A 24467-nucleotide genomic window follows, 5' to 3' on the forward strand; every position below is an offset into this window, starting at 1 on the left:
AAAGTGATTTTGCTTGATATAGGATTTCAGCTGATCCACAGTTTGGGGTGTCCTTTGTTGTGTTTTTCATTTCATATTGCGCCAAATGTTTTCAGTGGCGACAGGTCTGGACTGCAGGCAGGTCAGTTTAGCTCCTGGACTCTTTTCCTACAGAGCAATGTTGTTGCAAAATGTGATTTGACATTGTCTTGCTGAAATAAGCAAGGCGTTCCCCGACAAAGATGCCATCTGGATGGCAGCATATGTTACTCCAAAACGTGAATACATCGTTCAGCATTAATGGTGCCTTCACAGATGTGCACGTCAAACATGCCATGTGCACTAATGCAACCCTAAATCATCATGAATACTGGCTTTTGAACTGTGCACTGATAATAAGCCAGATGGTCCCTCTCCTGTTTAGCCTGGAGGACACAGTTTCCATGATTTCAGAAAAGTCAAATTTTTTTTATTCGTTAGACACAACACTTTTCCACTTTGCCTCAGTCCATTTTAAGTGAGCTCAGGCCCAGAGAAGGTGGCAGCGTTTCTGGATCCTGTTTAAATGTGGTTTATTCATTGCATGGTTTAGTTTTAACTTGCATTTGTGGACGCAGCGTTGAACTGTGTTTTCTGAAGTGTTCCTGAGTCCATGCAGTGATTTCTTCTACATCATGTCTGTTTTTAATGCAGTGCCTCATAAGGGCCTGAAGATCACAGCCAGCCAGTACTGGTTTTTGACCTTGTCCCTTGCATACAGAGATTTCTCTGGATTTTCTGAATCTTTTAATGATATAATGTACCATAGATGATGGAATCCCCAAGTTCTATAATATTTTATATTGAGAAATTTTATTCTTGAATTGTTGAATTGTGAAAGTCTCAGCCTCTCAGGGATGCTCTTTTATACCCAGTCATGTTATGTTACTAACCTTTTGCCAGATTTTTTTTTTTAACTTTACCAGTCTTTTGTTGCCCCCATACCAACTTTTTTGAAGAATGTTGATGGAATCACATTTAAAATGGGTCAATATTAAAAAAGCAAACCATTTTTTCTCAGTTCTAACATTCAATATGTTGTCTTTGTATTATTTTCAGTGAAAATATCGGGTTCAAATCATTTGCAAATCATTGCATTCTGCTTTTATTTTCACTTTGAACAGCATTCCAACTTTTGGAAACAGCGTTATATTCCACATTCTACCCTTCTGTAGTTCTCCTAAGTACATAAAATTTCTACTTAGTATCTGCTAAAAAACTGTGGTGATCTATCAGCATGGCAACGTTTACATGCCTGCATGTTGCCATTGGTTGTGCTAAAAGAAGTGCTAAAATGAAAACATGAAACATGCTTTTTCCTTTTAGAGACACTTTTTTGCATGTAAACACAGCATTAGCTAAGGCACCATACTGATCCATTTAATGTGGAATGGAAAATTCTAATGAGAAACTGGTAAATAAGCTAATTTCCTCAGCATCATTCTGTCAGTTGTTTTGTTAACTAATTTTAACCAGTTAAATATTAGATACACACTTATGTTTAATATTTAAAATGTTTCCCTTTGAATATGTAAATGAATTGCCTCATTTTCTAACGACTTTGCTAACATGAGGTGGGCTAGTTGGTGGTGGTCATCCTCACTATAGCAATGTCTTTGGTGTGTAATGTTTGCTCCTTGGGTCCCTCCCTCAACCTGTAACCCCCCACCCAAAATTAAAGTTCTGGCTACACAACTTGTAGATATGGACTACAGTCCACAGTCAGACACTCTGGGAGTGAGAGGTATTCTATGCACAGATGTTGGTGCCTTTCTAAATCCAAGTTTTCACTCCAGTAATACAAGTGTGACCTCCACTCCACTTCAATGCATGCTTTTGTATTGATAATTAGCTGCTGAGATGAGGCAGGTGTGTTCGAGCAGTGGTGGAAGACTGGGACGACTGAGTGTGAATGCATGTGCTTTTCTCACAGACTGTTTTTGTTTTGTTTATCCATAGAGTCGGTATGTGTGACTCAACTCCACACACACCTGAGGAACAGAGCTCAGCTGGACAAAGTGCACCACGGTTGGACCCACTCACACACGCCCATGCGCACATATACACACATACCTCCTCTTCGCGTCATTTTAATTCACTTACCATAAGCCAAAAAGTTTTATCAGAGCTTAAAGCTAAATGTGGCTTTTGCTGACAGTGACTTCTTTGGCAAATTATGCAGCTCCCCAGCTAAATCCATGACCTTTCAGAGGCCATAAATGAACTGGCTTTCACCCAGAACCCAGCATCAGTTCTCATAGACCTTCAACCACAACATGCTGCCCACTGACATTTTTGACTAAATTTCCAACATGGGCAGAGTTCATGTTTTTGTGCTGAGAAAATGATATTTTTTTTTGCATTTCATGCTATTTAAGGGTCACACAACAAAGCAAAACAAAACTGTTTTTAGCTTTAGCAGTGTTAATGAATAACATACTATCCTTTTCCATTCTCTGGGTGCTTCAGATTGTTTTGACAGAACTGTTTAAAATACATAAAAACTGGATTTTCTTTTCACATTTCCTTTCTGCAAATGTGTGTTCTGTCTTAGGTTGTCCTTGGCTCCAAACCATCCAAACAAGCAGTTACTGTACAGTGCAAAAGTCAGAAACCACCATCCACATTTCATTTATTTAATTTCCTGTGAAAACGGTCATTGCATTATTAATTTTTTGGTGTTAGCAAAAACAGGAAATATATTTAAAAACAAAATTACACAGAAGCCTCAACACCGTAGTATAATCTATAATGCACTGACCAGCCAAAAGTCATGGGATAACAGTATGTAAATTGATTATGAAGTGATGGTGCCTCAGTGGACGGCTTGGGAACGCCAACACAAGTTGTAAATATTGTCTTGTGAATGAGGCCAAACTGGCCACGACAGGGTAATGTGAATTATCAGAGAATGAACAAGGTACAATAGTGGGTGCCAGACTGATGGGACATTCCATTGCCGAAGTTGTGCAGGCATTAAACATTCCTCGATCCACAGTGTCACTTGTGTAATGGGAATACATTACAGAAGGCATTACCACCAATAGTGGACAATGAAGTGGCTGCCCACTGGTGCTTAATGATGACCAGTGGTGTCTGGTTAGAATTGTCCATGCGAAGAGACAAGTGACTCTGGCAGAAATCACCTCCACATTCAGTGAAGGAGACCCCACATGCATATATTCCACAGGTCAGTACAGTGTTCTTTAGCTTCTGTGGGATTTGGGAGCAGAAGGCCCACCAGAGTGTACTGCTACATTTCGCTGGACCGCTTCCAGCTCTTCATGGACTTCATGTACCTACAAAATACCACAGAGTTTTGGGTGGCTATCCAAACGGTATGGCTCAACATCCCTGCAGACGTCTTATGTCCACTTGTGTAATTGATGCTTCATTGAGTTGCTGCACTTCCACAGGCTAGAGGGGGTCCCACGCAATACTAGTTTCTTTTGGCACATGGGTGTATATTATAATTTTGCAGTACTTGGTGCACCCACACTTTGCCTTCATCATAGCTTCCATTCTTTTCAGGACAGATTTTTTTTTCCACACCTCCCAAGTTCAGTTTTAGAAGCTGGTTTTTGCATTTTCTGCTTTCTACAGTCCAAGTATTCTCAAACACACTCCTATTGAGGTCTGGACTCTGGTGTGGTCAGTCCCTTGTTCTCTGAACTCCAGCAGCTTCTCTTTCTTCTCCTTTTTTGGTCTCCTTTTCTCAGTGAGGCTTCTTGAGAGCTACACATCCTTTCAGACCCATAGCGCCGAGTCGTCTTCTCACAGTGGAAGGATGAAGAGAAACACCTGTGTATGTTTTCAGATCTGAAGCAGCTTCTCTCAAAGATGAAAGTTTTAAGCACTATTTATTTGAGACAGTTTTGGTGGTCTTGCATTGTTTAGTCTCACTTTGTCTTTATTTATCATTTAAAATTTTTTTTGTCACCTCTGAAATATTTGTGACCTACTTAATGACACTTTTGGAAGTTGTGGGAAATTGGAAATTAAGTAAATAAAGTGTGGTACTATATCAGATCTGTAAATGACTCTATCATAGCACATCTCGGAAAGACTGGGATCATTAAATTTGTCAGTGAAAACCTTCATATCATGCTACTGTGAGATGTTTAGAAAGTATTGATGTCGAATTTTCAGTGCTGTCCATACATGCAGTGTCGTGAACTCAGCTCTGTCATCACTTGACTTTAAAAATATGATATGATGGGGCTTGTCCTGTAATTATTTCTTTTATCTAGAAAAAGCAACAAATATTGTGTTTCAGTTTAATTGTCGAGTAGCTAAACAGGAACAGAGTGAAAAGTGTGGCCAGGACTGTAAGAAGTGGAGATGCCCTTGTGAAAGCAGTAGTAGCCAGTGTTTTAATCTTACCACATTGTTTTTCCATGTAAGCATAAGAACATTCTATCAGTGTAAATGGAAAAAAATAGACATTTTATTCTTTTCGTTTAGTCATGATAAAGCAATTTAATCTTAGGCCTACAGGAGGTTGCAGTGCTTCATTTTGACTGTCTTGGAACCTTGTTAGCCAAGTTCACCAAAGTTGTAGTTCTGAGCTGGAGACTATTTGACTTGGAGAATCTGCATTGATAGTGCAATTTAATCCATGACTGCTCCCAGAGTGCAGGAGACGAGATCTTTGAGTTTTCAGCTGAGGAGGATTAAAAAGCGCTTAGTATTAATAAACCAATTCAGGGTATTTGGTTTTAATTTCATGGGGTGATTTGATAACATTAGTTTAGCAGTAATCTTGGAATAATTTGTGATATATTTGAAAGTAAGAGGTTCCAAGAAGAGACATTCGAGTACTGCTTAAATCTATCTGTGTATGTCTTGCAGAGAGCTCCTCAATAAAGTTGGTGAGAATGACGGTGCGCACCCTGACTGATCTTGGGGTGAGTGATGATGTTTTACAGTTTGCTTGAAACATGAACCCCAGCATACATGCGTGCGCGCGCACACACACACACACCCACACACAGAAGCACAAACATACATACATACACACGCCTGCCTTTCTCCATCCTTCTCAAGCTCTTGCACACCTGACACCAGAGAGTAGGAACAAACTGGACACATAACTCAGTAGCATGGCTCTAAAACAAAGCAGAACGTGTGTGTGTGTGTGTGTGTGTGTTCCTTTTCTTATCTATTGATTTATTTGTCCTTTGATTTTCCACCTAAACCCTACTGAGACTTGACATAAATTTATTTTATTGCACACAACCACAGAGCCCTTATTCGCAGCACTTACAATAGCCACCTGCAGAAATACGCATTGTGTGGCTTTGACATTAGTTATAAAAGACCAGGCTCTTTCTGAGATGTTTTGAGTTATATATGCATCCATATTCAGTCTAACATAAGTCATACGCCAGCTTGTGCACCATTGAACGCAGGGCTGCACAATAAAGTGCTCAATACTAGTCTTCAGTCAACTCTGTGATCCATTGTTTTTTTTTTTTTGGAATTATTTATTCAATGTACTTAATATAAAATTAATGTTTAATGTATTGTGGAATACATCATGGATACATAGTGTGGACATCATTTCATATATATTACAACTTATCACCGCTTTGGTTCCTGCTGAGCAACAGCAAACTGGAACACTTGCACTTAAACATCTGAAATACAGTCTTGGTGCACAAATCCCAATGTACTTCCACATCACGTTCAAAGCAAAGATCTCTAACCCTCGTTTTAAAAGAAGGAATATGCAATGAAAATATTAGCCTGAGTAAAATAGTAAATACTGACATGTGTGAAAGAGAGGATAATGTTTGCCTTGGTAATGTTTGAGTACTTTTTCAGTTTGACTACACAATTTATGTGAAAGTGTCTATGTAAAAGTTTTGTTGTATGACTAATATAACCTAGTGTCTGATCCATTATTCCATCGGAAGGGATGTTGCTATTCAAATATATAGATACATCACTCCTACACACACACACACTTATTTTATGCATATATACAGTATATATGCCCCAAAACACTCTAATATTCATGTAGCTTGCTTTGATTTGGATGTTATCTCTTTTACTATTAAGTTTTGGCCCATCGAACCTTAAACTAGAGTGCATATACCTTCTGTTTGAAGTCACCAATTGCATGTATATGATGGAAAATATCTGAAATCATATTAAACAAACTGTGTAAAATGGTTTAGTCTAACTAGCTGTCAGCAGATATCTCAGCTTTTCAGACTAAAGCTTGAAATTGAAATATTTTCTGATGAATTCAGAAGTTTGTCTTATGTAGAGCTGCTATATGTAAATATATTATATATCTTATATATTATAATATATTAAATCCACTGTGGAGAAGTGAAAGTCTGGTGAGCATTAGTGTACGCTGAGAGTATGTTTGTTTCGGAGCAGGTGCTGATAGAGGACCGGCAGACTGAGGGTGTATACCTGGACACCAGTCCTGTTTTCCTTCAGCCTGAGAACAAACAGAAGCTTCTTCACTTTGTCTCCCAGTTTCTCTACAGCTAACAGAGGAAGAACCCCTCCTCATCCATCAGCAGTGCAGAAAGTTTGCTTCCGTTTCAGTTATAAATGCATCGGACTGAAGGACAGAAAATCTCTGATTTATGGTGTAAGTAATTAACCATTGGAAATATGTTAGCTAGGCCAGTATCAACCTGGAGCTTTATTAAGAGCATTAGTATCTGCTACTTAAAAATTTGATTTGATTAAGCGTCAAACAAGTAAACAGGTTCACAATGATTACTGTTCCGTTCATTTAATATTAAAAAGTTCAGTAAAGCCTTAAATGTCAGGGTAGGCAAGTTATTTACTGTTTACTTTGTTTAAAACTAATCTTGTGTACAGGATTGTTTTACTAAGATTTTCATTTGATAGTGTCGTTCATATGTTTTAAGTTTGTGAGTTGACCGAACTAACCAAAGGCAGAGTGCTGCCCACTGGCTCAACTAACAGGAGACCAGGTTAGAGGTCAGTTTCTCAGTTTGTTTGTTCTTATAAGCCCAGGTTGGGTTATGCAGATAAATGAGTGTTAGATAACACTGCATTGAATAGAGAGTTGGATAATGTTCTTGAGGAACAAAAGACAGGAAAAATGGATAATAATTGTGTTGGGTCAACCAGATGTTCTCTTTTTTGTCATTGAAATGTTGGTTTCATAATATTTCCTTTGGCTTACAGATGTGAATACAGGTCTGTTCAGTACAAAAGACTTGATCATTTTGTCTTTTATGTTTTTGCCTCAGTTTTTCTCGCTCGCTCACATCCCCCACCCCCCACCCCAACCACACACAAGTCTGATGATTTTGATGATGAGTGACAGAGTTAGTGTACCGTTCCCTCAACTCTAACCCCCTCAATCAGCTCCTGATTAAAGGCCAGCAATGCCTGCCGCCTTCTCTGGGCATCCAACCAATCACTTAACACTGGCCTGAACCTCCTCACTGCTAACACACACCTGCAGGTTTTTATACAGTGAGGGGAAACGTAAAAAAGGATGCATTTATAAGCAAAAACAAATACGTTTAAAAAAACTAAATTGATGGGCAAAATTGATGCGCAAATGAATAACATAGGGACTATGTCACAAAGCTGTTGTAGACGATGACCGTTTCGAGATGTCTGTGATAAGTAATACATTTTTTGAACCATCGTGGTTCAATCTTGATCCATTTATCTCGGCGAACCGTCTTCATTTCCACAAGGTTACAAGGATCCGTCTGTTGAACTCACAATTTTAAAATCCTTTTAATGGGATTCAAGTCAGAAAAGCCTTATTTATTAGAAACCAGTCTTGAGATATTTTGGTTGTGTGTTTAGGGCCATTGTCTTGTTAAAACGTCCATCTTCTCCTCAGTTTCAGTTTCTTGGCCATTGAGATTAAATCCTCCCGTAGTATCTCCTGGTACGTCATTGTCATATCTTGATGCTCCCACCTTCATGCTTCACTGTGGGTGTTGTGTTCTCAGGATCATATACACAAGCACGACAAACTAATCGCCAAAAGCTTCTATTTTTTGTTTCGTCTGGCCAGACCACATTGGGCCTTATTCACCAATATCAAGATCACATCTCATAATAGTTTTTTTTTTGTTCATATTTGGGTCAAAAGACGTGTTATTTCAAAAATACATGCAGTGGAATAGTAGATATACGCTGGTCTGAGTGGATCAGACACAGCAGTGCTCCTGGAGTTTTTAAACACCTCAGTGTCGCTGCTGGACTGAGAATAATCCATCAACCAAAAATAGTGAGTGAGCGGACAGTGTTTTAAAACTCCAGCAGCACTGCTGTGTCTGATCCACTCAGACCGGTGTGACAAACACTAACACACTACCACTACGGCAGTGTTACTGCAGTGCTGAGAATGATCCATCACCCAAACAGTGCCTGCTCTGTGAGGGTCCACGGGGGTCCTGACCACTGAAGAACAGGGTAAAAGGGGGCTAACAAAGTATAGAAACAGATGGACTACAGTCTGTAACTGTAGAACTACAGAGGTCAGCTATACAGTAAGTGGAGCTGTTGAAATGGACAGCGAGCACAAAAACAAGGAGGTGCTCATAATGTTATATGATCTGTGTGTGTGTGTGTGTGTGTGTGTGTGTGTGTGTGTACAGTAAAATCTTATGTATTATATGTACACAATATGTCCAATTGTCTCTGAAATCAGTAAGGAGTTTGCTGCAGTAACAGCCTCTACTTTTCAGGTCAGGTTTTTACACTAGCTGTTGGAACATCGCTGTGAGGATTTGATTGCATTCGGCCACAAGAGCATCTGTCAGGTCAGGTACTGATGTTGCATGATTAAATCATCCCAAAAAGACTGGAGCTCCACCACTCCAGAGAACTAATCATTAAAGAAGTGCTCTAGTCTTTCAGTTGAAAAATGAAGCTTATGTAAAAAAACACTTTACAATATCAGAACACTTTGCTTCTGGTGACGGGAGACTGACTGTATCCAAACAGTTTTGGGAAGGAAATGTACAAAAACAAACATATTCACACACAGAGGCAGAGATAAAGGCCTTTAACGTGCAGCCCTGGGGGAGCAATGCTAACAGACAGTGCTGATTACTGTAGTACACTGGGTGCTGAGTAAGACCTCCGGAGGCTCGGTGGCTGAGCTGCACAAGGACCTCCTGCATAACCCTCACACTGAGCAATCAATAATTGAGAGAGAGAGAATTGCAGATGGACTGAATAACAGAAGAGAGGCGGATGAGGTGAATACCGGGAGAACAAAGGTGTGTGAGCTAAGTGCTGCATTTTTAAATGAGGAATTCTGATTAGAGCTGAAGCTCGGATCGCACCACAGCTGACTCTGCAGCAACAGAGACTTTTAGAGCAAGAAGACAAAAATATGTCACAGTATCCATCATAGTTCACTTTTCTCACATAAACAAATTCCAACTGAACAGAAAGCACCAGCAAAACAGTAGTGCTGTGTTTAAAAAGGCAAAGAAAAACTGAGTAATTATTTTTTGTTTATTGTTTGCAAAAATAAACAATTTAAGAATGAACAGGAGAAAAATGATCAACGATTAATAGAGTTAAATAAATGTGTCAATCATCCCGTCAGCTGCTGTTTATGCAGGTCTTTTTAGTGAAGCACACAGTTTCCAGTGCTCTGAAAGTGCTGCCAAGTCATACACTCAGAAAAATGGTGTTCTCACAATAAGAAGCACATATTGTCATATTCCCCACGCAACGGCACACTCACTAAAACAACAGGCTATTTAACCGGCTCTCAATTAACTCAGTATAACCCTCTTGAGTTCCTGATGAGACTGCAGATTTTTTAAATGTCTGCATAATAAAATCACTGAGATGTAAAGTAAATCGTTCAGTGTGGTTTGATGTGAAGTGGCTTATTGTAGAGAAACTCCGGCTCTGATTTTTTTTTTTTTTTTTAAACAGTGGTGGTGATAGGATCCAGGAGTCACAATGTCTACAACACAAACAGACATTTTATTAACTATCCAAAACAATCAGTGAACCTACATGTGCTTTTATATGTCATTATGGTAAAATAGTGATGAATCTGACTTCATGTATCATTCCACTATGAATAGATTCAATAAATTGATTAAAATACATTTTAGGCCACAACTTTGTCACAAAACTATCATAAAACATCTCAGACATCAGGCTGTGTATTCATAACAATTCCATGTAATACCTTTCTGTGAAGGAGCTTTCAGAGGCATTAAAGTGAGATGTCTGGTTCCTATCACCACCACTGTGAACAGTCTGATGGAGCGTTACACATCAACTCTGACCACTTTAGGATCTTTTTGATTTGGTCGTGCAGAAATTTTGAAAATTGGTGGAATTCCGTTTCCTTCTCTGATGGTAAGGTGTGAACCTCAGTGGTGGTCTGTCATCAACGCTTTAACGAGAAATCGGACAAAGAACACAAATGTCCCTATGCGTGGTTTAAGAACAAGGCACCAGCAGAGCCAAGACTGAAAGGTAGACTTTCCTCCCAAAAAAAGCAGTGCAGTGCCGTCTACTGGAGGCTGTTTGAACTACAGAGTCTCCTTCATTAGAAACGCCTACATTCACTGAACACTTCATCAGGAAAATCTCATTATTTCTACACTCATTGTCCATTTTATCAGCTCCACTGACTATACAGATGCACTCCGTAGTTCTACAATTACAGACTGTAGTCCATCTGTTTCTCTGCACAGCTTTTGTTAGCCCCCATTTACCCTGTTCTTCAGTGGTCAGATACTTTCACTTACTGGCCACTATATTAGAAACATGCATGTGGGGCTGACACCTGTGGGGTGGTACACATGTCAGTGTCACTGCTAGATTGCGGGTCGACCACCACCTAACAACATCCAGCCAAGAGCAGCTCTTTGATCAGACACAGACCCCAGATGAAGGGCTACAGGATGGCTAACGCGAACTGTGCATCAGCAGCAGGTCTCTAAGTGAACACCAACAAGGTGGACCTGCAAGAGGGGGTTTCCAATAAACTGGCCAATGAGTTTAGAGCAATGTAAAGGTGATCTATAGGAAAATAATTTCAAAAGGTTTAACTGCAGAGTTACAATCAGACTGACTTGTTCAACATTTCAGCACGACAGCAAAAGATCTTAGTTAAGCTAAAGGCTCTGATTTCATTAGAAGCTGGATTAGGTGTTTTTCCCCTTTTTTCAAGTGAATATTAAATTTATCATTTTGTATCATTTCATCTCGAGGCAGCAGGACGTGTTTTTCAGAGAATCAGCTGTGTAGTTACACCACTGTGTTCCTGATGGATCCAATCTCATCAATCTGACACTCCACCACGTCCCCTCTCTGCAAGACACACAGGACAGAAGAGAAATACTTGCATTCACATCAACTCATTTTGGCTTGTTCAGACTGATTTTAATCTACTATAGCTCAGTAAAGTATGGGCAAATTTTCAAGATGGTAAACCGTTAATATATTTATCTGATTTTCACAACAGCCGAAGTACAAGTTATTAATTTCTTTAGTGCATGTCCAGAGTTTTTCCTTGCAAGAGTTAATGTTTATTCTTACTGTGTGTGATCTACATCTCACATCTATGTGCTTAGAGTTTTTGGGGGGACTTTTACGCCATGCTACACCCATGTGCTAATGACAGGCTGGTTGTCCGGTACACAATCCTGATGAGTGCACCATTGCCCCCCAGCTTAATCTCCGCCTTCACAAGGAACTTAAATGGCTCTGAAAATTCAGACTTAGTTTGTTTTTAAGGCCAAGAAAGACCAGCAAATCTCCAAAATAGTAACTTTTCAGGAGAAGGCAAAAACACTCTAACCTTTCATTGTAAGTTAATGTAAAGTGGTTTTATTCCAAGTGATTTTAGAGCATTTCTATTGGTCCATTTACCATGACATTTTCACACAGCGTAAAGGAGTGTTATAGATTAAGTGACCCTTATTAGTCCCATGATGGGGAAATTTCACCTCTGCATTTAACCCATCCGTGAAGTGAAACACCACATACACACTAGTGAGCGCACACACACACACTAGGGGGCAGTGAGCACACTTGCCCGGAGCGGTGGGCAGCCCAATCCGCAGCACCCGGGGAGCAGTTGGGGGTTAGGTGTCTTGCTCAAGGACACCTCAGTCGTGTGCTGTCGGCTCTGGGGATCGAACCGGCGACCTTCCGGTCACGAGGCTGGTTCCCTGACCTCCAGCCCACGACTGCCCCAGAGATGTAGAAAAATAAAAATGATCAGAAATGGAGATGGGTTTTCATTTTTTACAGCAATGATATCCACATTTTCTGGCTGGAGGACAGTTAGTTGCCTGTTAGTTGTGCTTGTGTTGTCATATACACAGTACAGGGATGTTTGTTTCCTTCTGATTGGTCCAGTTTATCTTCAGGCAGTTCACAAGCTCTATGTTATGAGGTCAAATGCCCCCACTTAAAGCCTAGGCCTTACAAAGTAATTACAGTTGCAGCTCTTGTGATTTGAAAACCGCACGCCTTTAAATTGCGATACAAAAAAAATTTTTAAATCAACAACTTTCACCTCTTTATGTTCCCATCCTAACCTTCGTTCCCACCCACATTCAGACCTAAACGTCTCATGGTTGTTCCCAGATGTTCTCATTGCAAGATCACGTCTGGCTCTGTGAGACTAGAATAGAGTGCATTTCCTCCCGTCTCTCTCAAAGATGAAAGCTTTAGGCTCTGTTTCTGTGGTTACTGATGGATGTGGAAGTGGGGGACAGCAGGGACAGCAATACTGATGCCTTTGAGCTTTGGTGTTGGTGAAGACTTTTAGGAGAGATCCTTAACCAAATCAAGCCTCTTGCTTGAAGCCCTGAAAACCAAACAGAAGCCCTTATTTTCAACATATGAGAACCAATTAACTGTGTGGTTGTGAGAGACTGAGAATGACTTGACTGCAGCTGTGACAGTTTTGGTGGTCACCTTTTGGAACAGCTTTTGTTGGGAAGACGCAGCTGTAACTGGCTGGTTTTCAGGTTAGAAGAATAGAGTGGACAAATGAAACACTTAGATTTAACATTATACTTGGTGTTGGAGGATTTCATGTAATTTTCTATTAGAGTTTTGATCCAAATGCATTACTTTGCACTATTTTCAAGATTTATTTTTTCATGATATACAATAACATGCGAGAAATATCAGTGCTAGAGTCGTAAGCAAAAGTTTCGGCACCCTGGTCAAACTTTTGAGTGAAAATAAGTGACAAATCTGCACATTTTAATACACAGTTGCTATTAATTTGCTGAATTTAACATACTGGGATGGTATTAAACATAAATGGCCTGTGCAAAAGTGGCACTTTATACAGATTTTTTAAGATTTTATTGTCAATCTCAGAAAATAAACAGAAATGTTCAGGAAAACACCACATTTAAAGCAGAACTCTACGGATTTCTCCAAACTTCTGCATAATTCAGTGGTTAACATGTCAACAAAATCATTGAGTGGTTTGGTGTGAAATGCTCTTTTCTAGAGAAACGGAGAGAATTGTTTACAGTGGTGTTGACAGGAACCAGATGTCCACCTCTAAAAGCTCCTTAACAGGAATTTACATGAAACTGTTATGAATTCACTGCCTGATGTCTGATATGTTGTTTTATGGCAAAGATTTGGCCTGAAATGTATTTTAATCAATTTATGTAATCTGTTCACAGGGAAGGGATACATGAACATGGGTGTTCTAGGCAAAATAGGCCTAAAAGAAAACTCTTTTTTTCAGATTTATGACTATTTTACCATCAACACTACATATAAAAATTCAGAAGACATGGTTAGGTTCACTGGTGGCTCTGGATAGTAAATAAAATGGCTGTTTGTGTTGTAAACATGACTTCTGATTCCTGTCACCACCACTGTAAAGAAATCAGACTCTATGTTTCTCTACAGTGAACCACTTCATACCAAACAGCTCTGAATGGCTTTGTTTACATCTCATCCACTGAATTATGCAGGCATTTTGAAAAAATAATGTTTTTTCTGTAGATGATTTTATTTTCACTTAGAACAATCAACAAAATGTAAAATTTGACCAGGGTGTTTTTGCATGCGACTGCATATTAAGATTAATATAGAATTTTTAAATATAGAAATAACAGCTATCCAATATATCGCTGTTGTTGGAACAAAACCTTGTATCTCCGTTTTTGTCGTTTTTCAGTTTTTGATCTAATTTAAAAGTCCCTATTGTTTTTTACATTGTTTGTAAATTTCACGATGAATGGACCAAAAGAAATGACCCAAAATGTACTTGGAAAGATGTCTGGTTCCATTGATTTACATTAAAAGTACAGTAGGTTTTTTCCTTCTCCTGTAAAGTTACCATTTTAGAGAGATGAGGTTTTGCGCCGACAGCAGCGTTAAGCTGCGATATAACATTTGTTACAAATGGATCTATACAGAACTTTGTTTTGCTGCAGTGAAAGTGTGCTTTAACTTCACCTCCAGTTCGGGAACCATCAGTGATGCATTTCCAAGTGTTACTTTTAAAGTCATAATGGAGCACATTAATTCAAACGTGTTGCGTTATTGGCCTAAGCAGATGTACTCCAGTCTAACTCTCAGGTCTCTAAATAATTCGCACTTCAGTGTTGTGTAAATTACATCCATAATGACTCATGATTAATGTCAAAGTCATTTCTGCAATGAGAAAATATTTGGTGTAAACGAAGCGTGCCGCAGTGTCTGCCCGCGTCTTGCAGCCGTCTGTGCCGAGTGTGCGCTGTGTGGAGACGAAGCCAATGTTAAAGGGATCTAATTGGGGGAAATTAGTAACCTGATGAAGGATTAGATTTAATCACAGCGGTGCGACAGAACAGAAGCTGCTGCTCTCCCTCACTGTGGTGCTGCATGCCAATGTGCTGTTAGGGAGAAGAGGCCAGCGCAGCATTCAACATAAATCCATAATTACTTATGAGTCCCGTAATGTGTTTGTTTCAGTCTGAACCCCTTTGGCTGCCCACTTTATTTGAAAAACCTAAACCTATTTATCAGTTTCCGTGCCAACATCTGCGCTCAGGTCGGCTGCTCGGAGTCGCCCAGAGGACCACAAGGTGCTTTTAAGGTCTGATACGGACCTTTGCGTGCAGCCCACTAAAGACTGCTGTAAATTCTCCGAGTAGGTGGGCGCGTGGGTGGGATGAAGTAGATAATTTTGCTCATTAGAAAAGAAACTTTAATATAGAATGCACTGATGACCTTTTCAGGCTTTAAAGGAAAATTAGCATGCTAGATGTAACCTGACATGTAGCTCTTATCGCCAGCAATGAAAGCAAGTTATCATACTCATTACTTCTTGTATCTCTTTGAAACAAGTGGAGAAATTCTGTGGTAAACTTTCAGTTTCTACCTCATTTAAGGTCATAACTACAAGAAGCCCTTTTACAATTTGGATTTGATAAAATTATTATTGTTTGCTTTTTAGTATATTGACTTATGTTTATTATTATCTGATGTTGAAAGAGCAGACTTGAACCTGTCGATACAGAAAATAAACTTGAACGTAAATATGTAGCTACATTTCATTCATTTGTGAAGTAAAATGTGTACAGACTGTTTAATTGAAAACAGTTCAAAAAAGAAATATTTGACATTTCAACTATCACTGATTTCTGTAAATATACGCCAATTCCAAATTTGACACATGCAAGACATTCCAAAAAAGCTGGAATAGGGACAATGTAAGACTGGCAATGTTGTAGAATGATCATAAGCACCTGTTTTGGAACAGGTTTAATAGGTGAATTGGTAACATGCCATCATGATTAGGCTCAGTTACCATTTTGACACAAACTATGTGAGTTAGTAGCCAACAGTTTGATATTTCACCAAAAAATTTCAAGAGAAGTGTGTGAAGGCCAAGGCCGAAAACCAGTACTGAACATTGTGACCTTGGATCTTTCAGATGACATTGCATTCCAAACAGACATGCTTCTGTAATGCCTTTCAAATTGTTTTCAGAAATAATGGATGCCATGTTCTCCAGGCCAAACAGGAAAAGAACCATCTGGACTGTTATAAACAGAACAATCAAAAGCCAGCGTCTGGCATGGTTGGAGATGCACATCTGTGAAGTCACCATTATTGCTGAGGCTTTGTATTAAGAGGGTGCAGGTGCTAGACTGGCCTACCTGCTGTCCATATCTGTTTCCCATTGGAAACGTGTTGTATTATGAAGTGCAATATATGAAAATGGGAGAACCTGGACTGTTGAACAGCTGAAGTGCAATGTCAAACAAGAATTGGGAGGGGGGTCTACTTTCACAATTACAAAAGTTGGTGTCTTCAGTTCTCAAACGATTACTGATTGTTGGAAAGGTTGGAAGGGAAAGGTGATGTAACACAGTGGTAAATGTGCTCTTGTCCCAACGTTTTTGGAACATGCTGCAGGCATGAAATTTAGAATGAACATATTATTCATACAAAAAAAATGGGTTAATTAGTTGGAAAGTCACATTTTTGGAATTGGGTTTGTAGCAAAACAGCAGTAGTAATGCTATACTAAGGATTCAGTTCCTTCAAAGTTAAGCTCACCTTCAGAAAAACAGGTGGTTTTCTGAACACACCGACTCCTGGGGGAGTGCCCGTCAAAAACACATCACCTGGATACAGAGTCGCAAACCTGCAATACAATCAACAGTTCATTAAAACGTCGTCCTAAACATGGTGCTTTCCACAAGCACGGATGGAGCAAAATTAGACTGGATTACAAAGTAAAACTGCGTCACTTCCACCTTTGTCTTCTTAGAATTTCTCATTGATTCGGCTGAAATTCACTTGGCAGTCTTGTGTTGACTTTAAAGCAGTTCAGTGGAAATTTAAAACCAAGAGATATTTGGTGTCTGAAGTTTTGCACTGTAGCTAATGTGACGCAAGCCCATCAGTTGGTCTGTTCAGAACTGTATGTGTAAATCATGCCCACTTGCCTCAAACTGTGTTAAGTTGTTAAGTAATTGCAAGCAGACTTGTGTGATTTCTTATAGAAATATTGTTATCAGACAAAATTCAGGCTTGATTCAGGCAGCTACTACTGGTTTTAGCTATACAATGCACTTTGTCCACAAGTAACTACACTCACTGAGCACTTTATTAGGAACATCACCTGGTATCTACGCTCAATGGCCGTTTTATCAGCTCCACTTACTGTATAGCTGCACTCTGTAGTTCTACAGTTACAGACTGTAGTCCATCTGTTTCTCTGATACTTTGTTAGTCCCTTTTTACCCTGTTCTTCAGTGGTCAGGACCCCCATGGACCCTCACAGAGCAGGTACTATTTGGGAGATGGATTATTCTCAGCATTCTCAGTGTTATTGTGTGTTGCATTGGTCTGAGTGGATCAGACACAGCAGTGCTGCTGGAGTTTTTAAACACCTTAGTGTTGCTGCTGGACTGAGAATAGTATCCTGTGACCACTGATGACGGACTAGAGGATGACCAACACAAACTGTGCAGCAGCAGATAAGCAGATGTCTCTGATTTTACATCTACAAACAGTGTTCCTAACAGAGTGGACAGTGAGTGTATACAACGTTTAGAAACTCCAAACTGCTCTGTCTGATCCACTTGTACCAGCACAACACACTAACCCCGCCCCCACCACGTCAGGGTTACTGCAGTGCTGAGAATGATCCACCATCCAAATAATGCCTGCTCTGTGGGGGTCCTGACCATTGAAGAACTGGGTAAAGGTGGGACAGCAAAGTATGCAGAGAAACAGATGGACTACAGCTTGTAACTGTAGAACTACAAAGAGCTCCTCTATGGTCAGTGGAGCTGATAAAATGGACAGTAAGTGTGGATAAAAGTAGGTGTTGCTAATAAAGTGTCAAAACTAAACAAAGACACATTTTGATCTATGCTAATTGGTGGGCTATAAGCTTTCATGACTTGGCATCATAACTCCAGCACAAAACTAAAGAAGCCCATTTCGGGTGCCAGTGATTGACTCTAAAGGGCTGACTTTAAGGGCAAAATCTGTATAAAATTGTGTTTTTGTCTAAACTATCACTTTAAAATAACTGAGAATGAAGAATGGCAGCTCTGTGGTCACTTACTGGGACACCCATGCTATCAGCTTCTCTGTCTTGAAGATCAGCTGATTGGTGTTGCTGTCCTGAACGACACCGCCGTTAACCAGGCAACGGACACCCAAATGATGGACATCTGATTAAAAACAGCACATTAATCACAATAATGCTATAGAGTTGCTGATGGTATAAATATGACTGTGATATTTACAGCTTCACACTTCTTTTACAGCAACACTGAAACCCCTGTGTGATTATATTTCCCTGTTGGGCCTACCCTTCAGGGCTGCCGTGGTAACGAGGGCGGGTCCTAATGGACAGAACGTGTCAAATGTTTTTCCCAGGAGCCACTGCTTCCCGTTCTTCTCCATCTGCCAGTCACGAGCGCTGACGTCATTGGCTACGGTGAATCCCGCAACGTAAGAGAGAGCCTCCTCCTCCTGACGCCGAGAGATCAGCCTCATTGAGTGCATCCCAAATAAACCCCACCCATGTCTACAGCCGCAAGATTACTGAACCTGAAGTAATACCCACTGTATTGACAGGAAAATGGTATGTGTATGTTGGAACGGTCAAAGAAGTACTGTAGAGCCTCAAGAACCATCGCCGTTACATCAACACCTCATTTTTCACTTTTAACACCATTTTCTTAAACATTGAACCTTTAACATTAATTATAATATTAATATACATACAAGTTAAACATGATGACCATGAAATCTTAATGCATTTCCAATTGTAATTGTGTTTGTGATTTAAATCAATGCTTGAACATAAATATTAATTCACTGGTGTACACTAACCAAACGTTTTATTAGGAGCACTATACTAATACTGCTTATGTCCTCACTTTGCTCTCAGTTCGTCTCGGCATGGATTCCACAAGACATTCCTTTGAGATTCCATGCTGCAAATCTCCTGTTCTGCCACATCCCAAAGGGTGTTCTATTGGAATCATATTCCATGATTGGGAAGACCGGTGAAGAACACTGAGCTGTCATGCTCATGAAACAAGTTTGAGATGACTGTATGACATGGTGCATTATTATGCTGGAAGTAGCCATCAGAAAATAAAACTGTGGTCAAGCAGGGATGCACATGGTCAGCAGAAACACGCAAATAGTCTGTGGCATTCTAGTGATGGCTGATTGGTAACAATGGGCCCAAAGTGTGTGAAAACATTCCCCAAACCATTAGACCACCTCCACCTGTATTCATGCTGATGATGGCAAATTCTGACCCTACCATCTTTGTGCCTCATCAGAAATCAAGATTCTTCAGACCAGACTACATTTTTCCAGTCTTTAACTGCCGAGTTTTATGGAGTCTGTGCCCCCTGCAGCCTCATCTTTCTGTTCATGGCTGACAGAAATGGTACCTGATGTGGTCTTCTGCTGTTGTAGCCCATCCACCCGAAGGTTCATGTGTTGTGCGTTCTGAGATGCTTTTCTGCTCAGTACAGTTGAACAGAGTGGTTATCTGAGTTATCATAGCCTTTCTGTCTGCAGAACTGCTGCTCACTGGATGTTTTTCTTTATTGCTCCATTCTGAGTAAACGCTGGACGTTTTCCGTGAGAATGCCGGAAGATCAGCGGTCACTGAACTAATCAAGCCAGCCTGTCTTGCACCAACACTCTAGCTACGGTCAAACTCACTGAAGTCACATTTTTTACCTCCTCCTTAAGGTTGATGTGAACGTTACCTGCAGCTGCTGACCCGTATTTGCCTGATTTAACCCTGCAAACAAACCCCCAATCAACAAACCCTCTCTCACCAATGATAGAGCTGAGATTCTATCGCTCTGTGATGTTTGTAAAAGGAACCGTCAGAGACTTGATCATTAAATGAATGAGTCACAAACAAATGTTCTTTTCTCAACCCAAACCAAAATGGCCAGTGAGACCTTGATTTCTCCCTGTGATGCTGCTCTAAAATGTTTATTATATTTAACAGTGAACGCAGCAGCAAACTTGCCTTGATGTGCTTTCCTTTTTGTCCAATCACGAAGGCCAGCTCCACCTCCCAGTCCACCTTCTGCAGAACACAAGATTAGCTTTTAGGCCACTGCAAGAATAGCTAATAATGTGCTGCTCAGTGAAGCTGCCTCACTTACACACAGGAACCATTTCTGAGGTTTGTTTATTTGCAAACTCATTTGATTCTGAACCTCTAAAACACAGCTGTTAATCAACTGATCGGCCTTCTAGTCACAGTGTACAAATTTAGCCCCAACATGGATCTGAACACATCTGTCATACAGAGTTTTTGTGATTTGTCATAGCTTTGGAGGCGACTGTGCATGCATTTACTCAGTTTACACCCCGGACCGAATCCCATGAGTGTCTCACTCAATCAGATGAAACAGAACAGAACACTAGTTTACCAGTTGCTCGAAGCAGACCGACAATAACGCATGACTCGGATGTTTCCACGACTTCTGCACTGTTAGTGATGATGACCAACTACTTAAACTGGAATTACATTAGTATTTTTTTTTTAATCTGCATAATTAAATGGTTAAAATGTAAACAAAGTCATTGCTCCGTTACATCTGTTCACAGCAGTGATGCACGTACAGGATGTTGCAAGAAATGGTTAAATTTGTGTTTTAGCCATTGTGACACCTGGTTCCTATAAAGAAATTAGAGCCATTATAAAGAAATCTGAGGCATTAATTTTCTCTACAATGGACCGTTTCACATCAAACTACTCTGAATGACTTCCTTTACATCTCATTGAATGAATGATACAGAAATTTGGAAAAACAGGTGGAATTCCCCTTTAATGTGCTGTAACCCCATCTTGCTGGTGTACAGTGAATAAGTAGTAATGCATTATTGTCAGAGAGACTGCAGCCCATTTGTTGATGTGCATCCTCTAACCCTTCACCAATGGTTAGTTTGTGACCACAGAGCTGCTCCTGTGGTCAGAAACTGGCCACTAATGAATGGGTTAAAGGGGGGCTTATAAACTGCATCATCAGATCTATAACTGTACTGTGGCCAGTGAGTGGAAGTACAGCTAAGGCATGGAAGTTTCAATCAGGACACTTTGTCCCATTGCCATGTGACTGCAGCATTAGGGCAGCTGTAGATGTAGTTCTGTTCATCTGACCTGGGTTTTGTTGGGCAGCATGATGTCATCATATGGGCCAGTGATGGCGGAAGGAAATTTGCTGAAGATGATTGGCTCTGTAGGGATGGGGGCGTTCTGCTCCAAGCAGTGGTCCTTGTAGTTCATCCCCACACACACCACTTTATCTGGGCCGGTCACTGGAGACAACAGCCTGATATCAGAATGAGGGACTATGCATTGATCACTTGACAGAGCTCTGAAAGAGAGAGAGAGGGGTTGCAGGTATGTCCCGTATGTATTAGATAGCTGTAAATATCTGTACGTAACATGACTCCTATATATTAAATAAACACACTATGTGTCCAAAGGTTTGTAGACACCTGCTCATCCACCTTGTTGATCTGAAATGAAGGGTATGAGTAGGGAGTTGGTCCCCTTTGCTGCAGTCACAGCCTCAACTCTTCTGAGAAGGCTGTACACTAGATGTTGGAATATTGATGTGAGGATTTGACTCTCCAGCTCATTCCAAAGGTACTAGATGGAGCTCCATCACTCCAGAGAATGCAGTTCTACTGCTTCACAGCCCAGTGCTGAGGGGCTTTCATACCCCTCTAGCCCATGCTTGTCATCAGGCATGGTGACTTTAGGCTGCTCCAGAGTGTCCTGCTCTGTTGCACAACTGAACTGGTGGTTGGTTAGTGTAGTGGTTAACACCTCTGCCTTCTACACTGTAGACTGGGGTTCAATCCCCCACCAGGGCAAGTACCCTACACTATACCAATAAGAGTCCTTGGGCAAGACTCCTAACACCGCCTTGGCCTCCCTGTGTAAATGACCATGATACATTAGCATTTATTATCACAGTCACAGAGTATTGTACATTTTATCCAGATTTAGTGCTGTGAAAAAGTATTTGCCCCTACCAAATTTCTTCTGTTTTTGTATACCTGACGCACTTGATTGTTTCAGATCATCAAACTACTTCTAATATTAGATAAAGATAGCACAAACACAAAATACTGTTTTTAAATGGTGATTTCATTTACTGAAAGAATAATACTGTTCTGGCCATGTGTGAAAAAGTAATTGCCCCCAGCTACTAAATCAACCAGTTAACCACATTTAATTGACTACTAGGTTCAATTTCACCAGCCACACCCAGGCATGATTACTGCCAGACCTTGAATGGTCTGATTCATCACTTAAATACAGCCCGTCTGGCAATGTGAAGCAGGTTAGAAGGTATCAAAAAGCAGCTGAATGATCAGAAACATTTCAGTGTGACAAATTAGCAAACATAGAAGAAATAAAGTGAGGGGCAAAAACTTTTTCACAGCGCTGTAATGTCAGAAGCACCCAGAGAATGATGTGAAGGGTGAAACAGGTGGTGCAGGTTTGCAGACTGATGTAGACATGCTCTCTATTTTGCATTTCCGTTATGAGATACATGTCTGAACAGAACCCTGAACTAGAACAGCTGATGCTGATAGACATGCTACGCAAAAATTTCCATTCATACCTTTGAGCACAGTCCATGCCCTTCTGTCCCAGCTCCAAAAACCCTCTCATCGTGGGTGGCATGGAAGGGTCAAACGCTTTCAGGTCAATGACACCATGGCCTTGTTCATGCTCTACACCAACCCTGATCTCCCCTTCATTTCCTTTACGGCAGAACTGGACCAGTCGCATGGCGTCTGAGCTTAGGGGGCGCCTGAATGTGCCTAAGGAGGATACATCACTGAGTCTCCTCAAACTGAACCACAAACCACACAACACTCTCATCTAATCACCACACAGAACAGAGCCAAAGAAAAGACAAGGAAAGCAGAGGTTACATCAGAATTAGAAAAAGAGGAGCAAGAATAGAAAAACATACGGTATTACTGAAAAGAGAGAAAATGACAGCAGAGCATAAGTGTCTGTTCCACCAAACGCTGCACCATTTAAGGTGGAAGGGAAATTCAAATAAGAAGCCAATTCCAGCTTTGTAACCACTGTTTTGTTCCATTTGAAGAGACTGCATAGCCACAAGTTTTGAACACTTAATAATAATCTTGGATTCACTAGGCCTACATAACACTAACATTATATACTGATCAGCCATAACATTAAAACCACTGTGTGTTTTATCAGCTCCACTTACTGTATAGCTGCACTGTGTAGTTCTACAGTTACAGACTGTAGTCCATCTGTTTCTCTGATACTTTGTTACCCTCTGTTACCCTGTTCTTCAGTGGTCAGGACCCCCATGGACCCTCACAGAGCAGGTACTATTTGGATGGTGGATCATTCTCAGCACTGCGGTAACACTGACGTGGTGGTGGTGTGTTAGTGTGTGTTGTGCTGGTACGAGTGGATCAGACACAGCAGTGCGGTTGGAGTTTTTAAACTCTTCAGTGTCACTGCTGAACTGAGAATAGTCCACCAACCAAAAATATCCAACCAACAGCGTCCTGTGACCACTGATGAAGGACTAGAGGATGACCAACAATAACTGTGCAGAAACAGATGAGCCATCATCTCTCACTTTACATCTACAAGGTAGACTGAAAAGGTAGGAGTGTCTAATAGAGGACAGTGAGTGGACACAGTGTTTACAAACTCCAGCAGCGCTGCTGTGTCTGATCCACTCGTACCAGCATAACACACACTAACACACCATCACCTCATCAGTGTTACTGCAGTACTGAGAATGACCCACCACCCCTATAGTACCTGCTCTGTGAGGGTCCATAGGGATCCAGACCACTGAAGAACAGGGTAACAGAGTATCAGAGAAACAGATGGACTACAGTCTGTAACTGTAGAACTACACAGTGCAGCTATACAGTAAGTGGAGCTGATCAAATGACTGGTATATAACTACAGTATATTCTGGTTTCCGTGCACCAGAGGTTGGTGCTAAAGCCAGAGCATTTAGCCAGGTTTGCTTAAAACAGACCGCAGGTCACGTGCAGCCAGGAATCACACAGTGGGCAGCAGCTTGGCGGTTTCTAAACGAAACGCAGTCATTTACGCCGAAAGATTTGTCTACAACAAAACACGGGCCTTCTGTAGCAATTCATTCACATCGGCAGCTTTACACCGCACAAACGTTCATCTCTGGACAGCCAAAGCATTAACACCACCACACTCACCTTCCTTCCAAGCGCTCTGACCAAAGCTGCGGGGTGGCCGCTTCCGAAGTGAGGAGTGTAGTTCGATATGTTTACACAAAGGCTCCTAAATGTGGTCAGATGATAATGCGAGCTATTGTCCTGCCTATAATAACATACAATTAGGTGCTGTAGTTCAGAAAAAACCTATGAAAAACACGTATATTGTATAATTCCATAAAGAT

General features: G+C 40.6%; 2 protein-coding genes across 8 annotated transcripts in view; one reads left to right on the forward strand and one right to left on the reverse strand.

Annotated features, from left to right (window-relative positions):
• Positions 1-7246, forward strand: part of gpat2 (glycerol-3-phosphate acyltransferase 2, mitochondrial) — a 309817-nt gene extending 302571 nt beyond the window's left edge. For 5 of the 6 annotated variants that reach the window (XM_037536042.1, XM_037536041.1, XM_037536045.1 and 2 more), the window contains 3 exons: positions 1978-2046; positions 4870-4925; positions 6412-7246. In XM_037536042.1, coding sequence (XP_037391939.1) covers positions 1978-2046; positions 4870-4925; positions 6412-6528 — 242 coding nt within the window. In that variant the 3' untranslated portion in view covers positions 6529-7246. Of the gene's footprint in view, positions 1-1977; positions 2047-4869; positions 4926-6411 lie in introns of those variants that run through there. The other variant, XR_005129900.1, reaches the window with a different exon arrangement.
• A 2687-nt stretch (positions 7247-9933) lies between these two features.
• On the reverse strand, positions 9934-24298 carry fahd2a (fumarylacetoacetate hydrolase domain containing 2A). Of its 2 annotated transcripts, none has more exons than XM_017719682.2 (8): positions 24265-24298; positions 22647-22848; positions 21167-21383; positions 20027-20086; positions 18330-18492; positions 18080-18188; positions 16558-16645; positions 9934-11334 (listed from the first exon to the last, which is right to left on the reverse strand). In XM_017719682.2, the coding sequence occupies exons 2-8, from the start codon at positions 22814-22816 to the stop codon at positions 11272-11274; spliced, it is 870 nt and encodes a 289-aa protein (XP_017575171.1). In that variant the 5' UTR covers positions 22817-22848; positions 24265-24298; the 3' UTR covers positions 9934-11271. The 2 variants fall into 2 exon arrangements, with proteins under 2 accessions (XP_017575171.1, XP_017575170.1); XM_017719681.2 differs by having other exon boundaries at positions 22647-22909; positions 24265-24292.
• Positions 24299-24467: the final 169 nt, after the last annotated feature.

This window comes from Pygocentrus nattereri, chromosome 29, assembly GCF_015220715.1.
Source record: "Pygocentrus nattereri isolate fPygNat1 chromosome 29, fPygNat1.pri, whole genome shotgun sequence".
Taxonomy (NCBI): Eukaryota; Metazoa; Chordata; class Actinopteri; order Characiformes; family Serrasalmidae; genus Pygocentrus; species Pygocentrus nattereri.

Excerpts from the sequence above, each read along its gene's own strand:
- fahd2a (XM_017719681.2), bottom strand. The coding sequence starts at position 22,909 with ATGAGAGTGTTGTGTGGTTTGTGGTTCAGTTTGAGGAGACTCAGTGAT. Across the intron at positions 18,189-18,329 it reads TACCACGGCAGCCCTGAAGG|ATGTCCATCATTTGGGTGTC; the intron begins GTAGGCCCAACA and ends GTTTTTAATCAG. Across the intron at positions 16,646-18,079 it reads CTGATAGCATGGGTGTCCCA|GTTTGCGACTCTGTATCCAG; the intron begins GTAAGTGACCAC and ends ATTGTATTGCAG.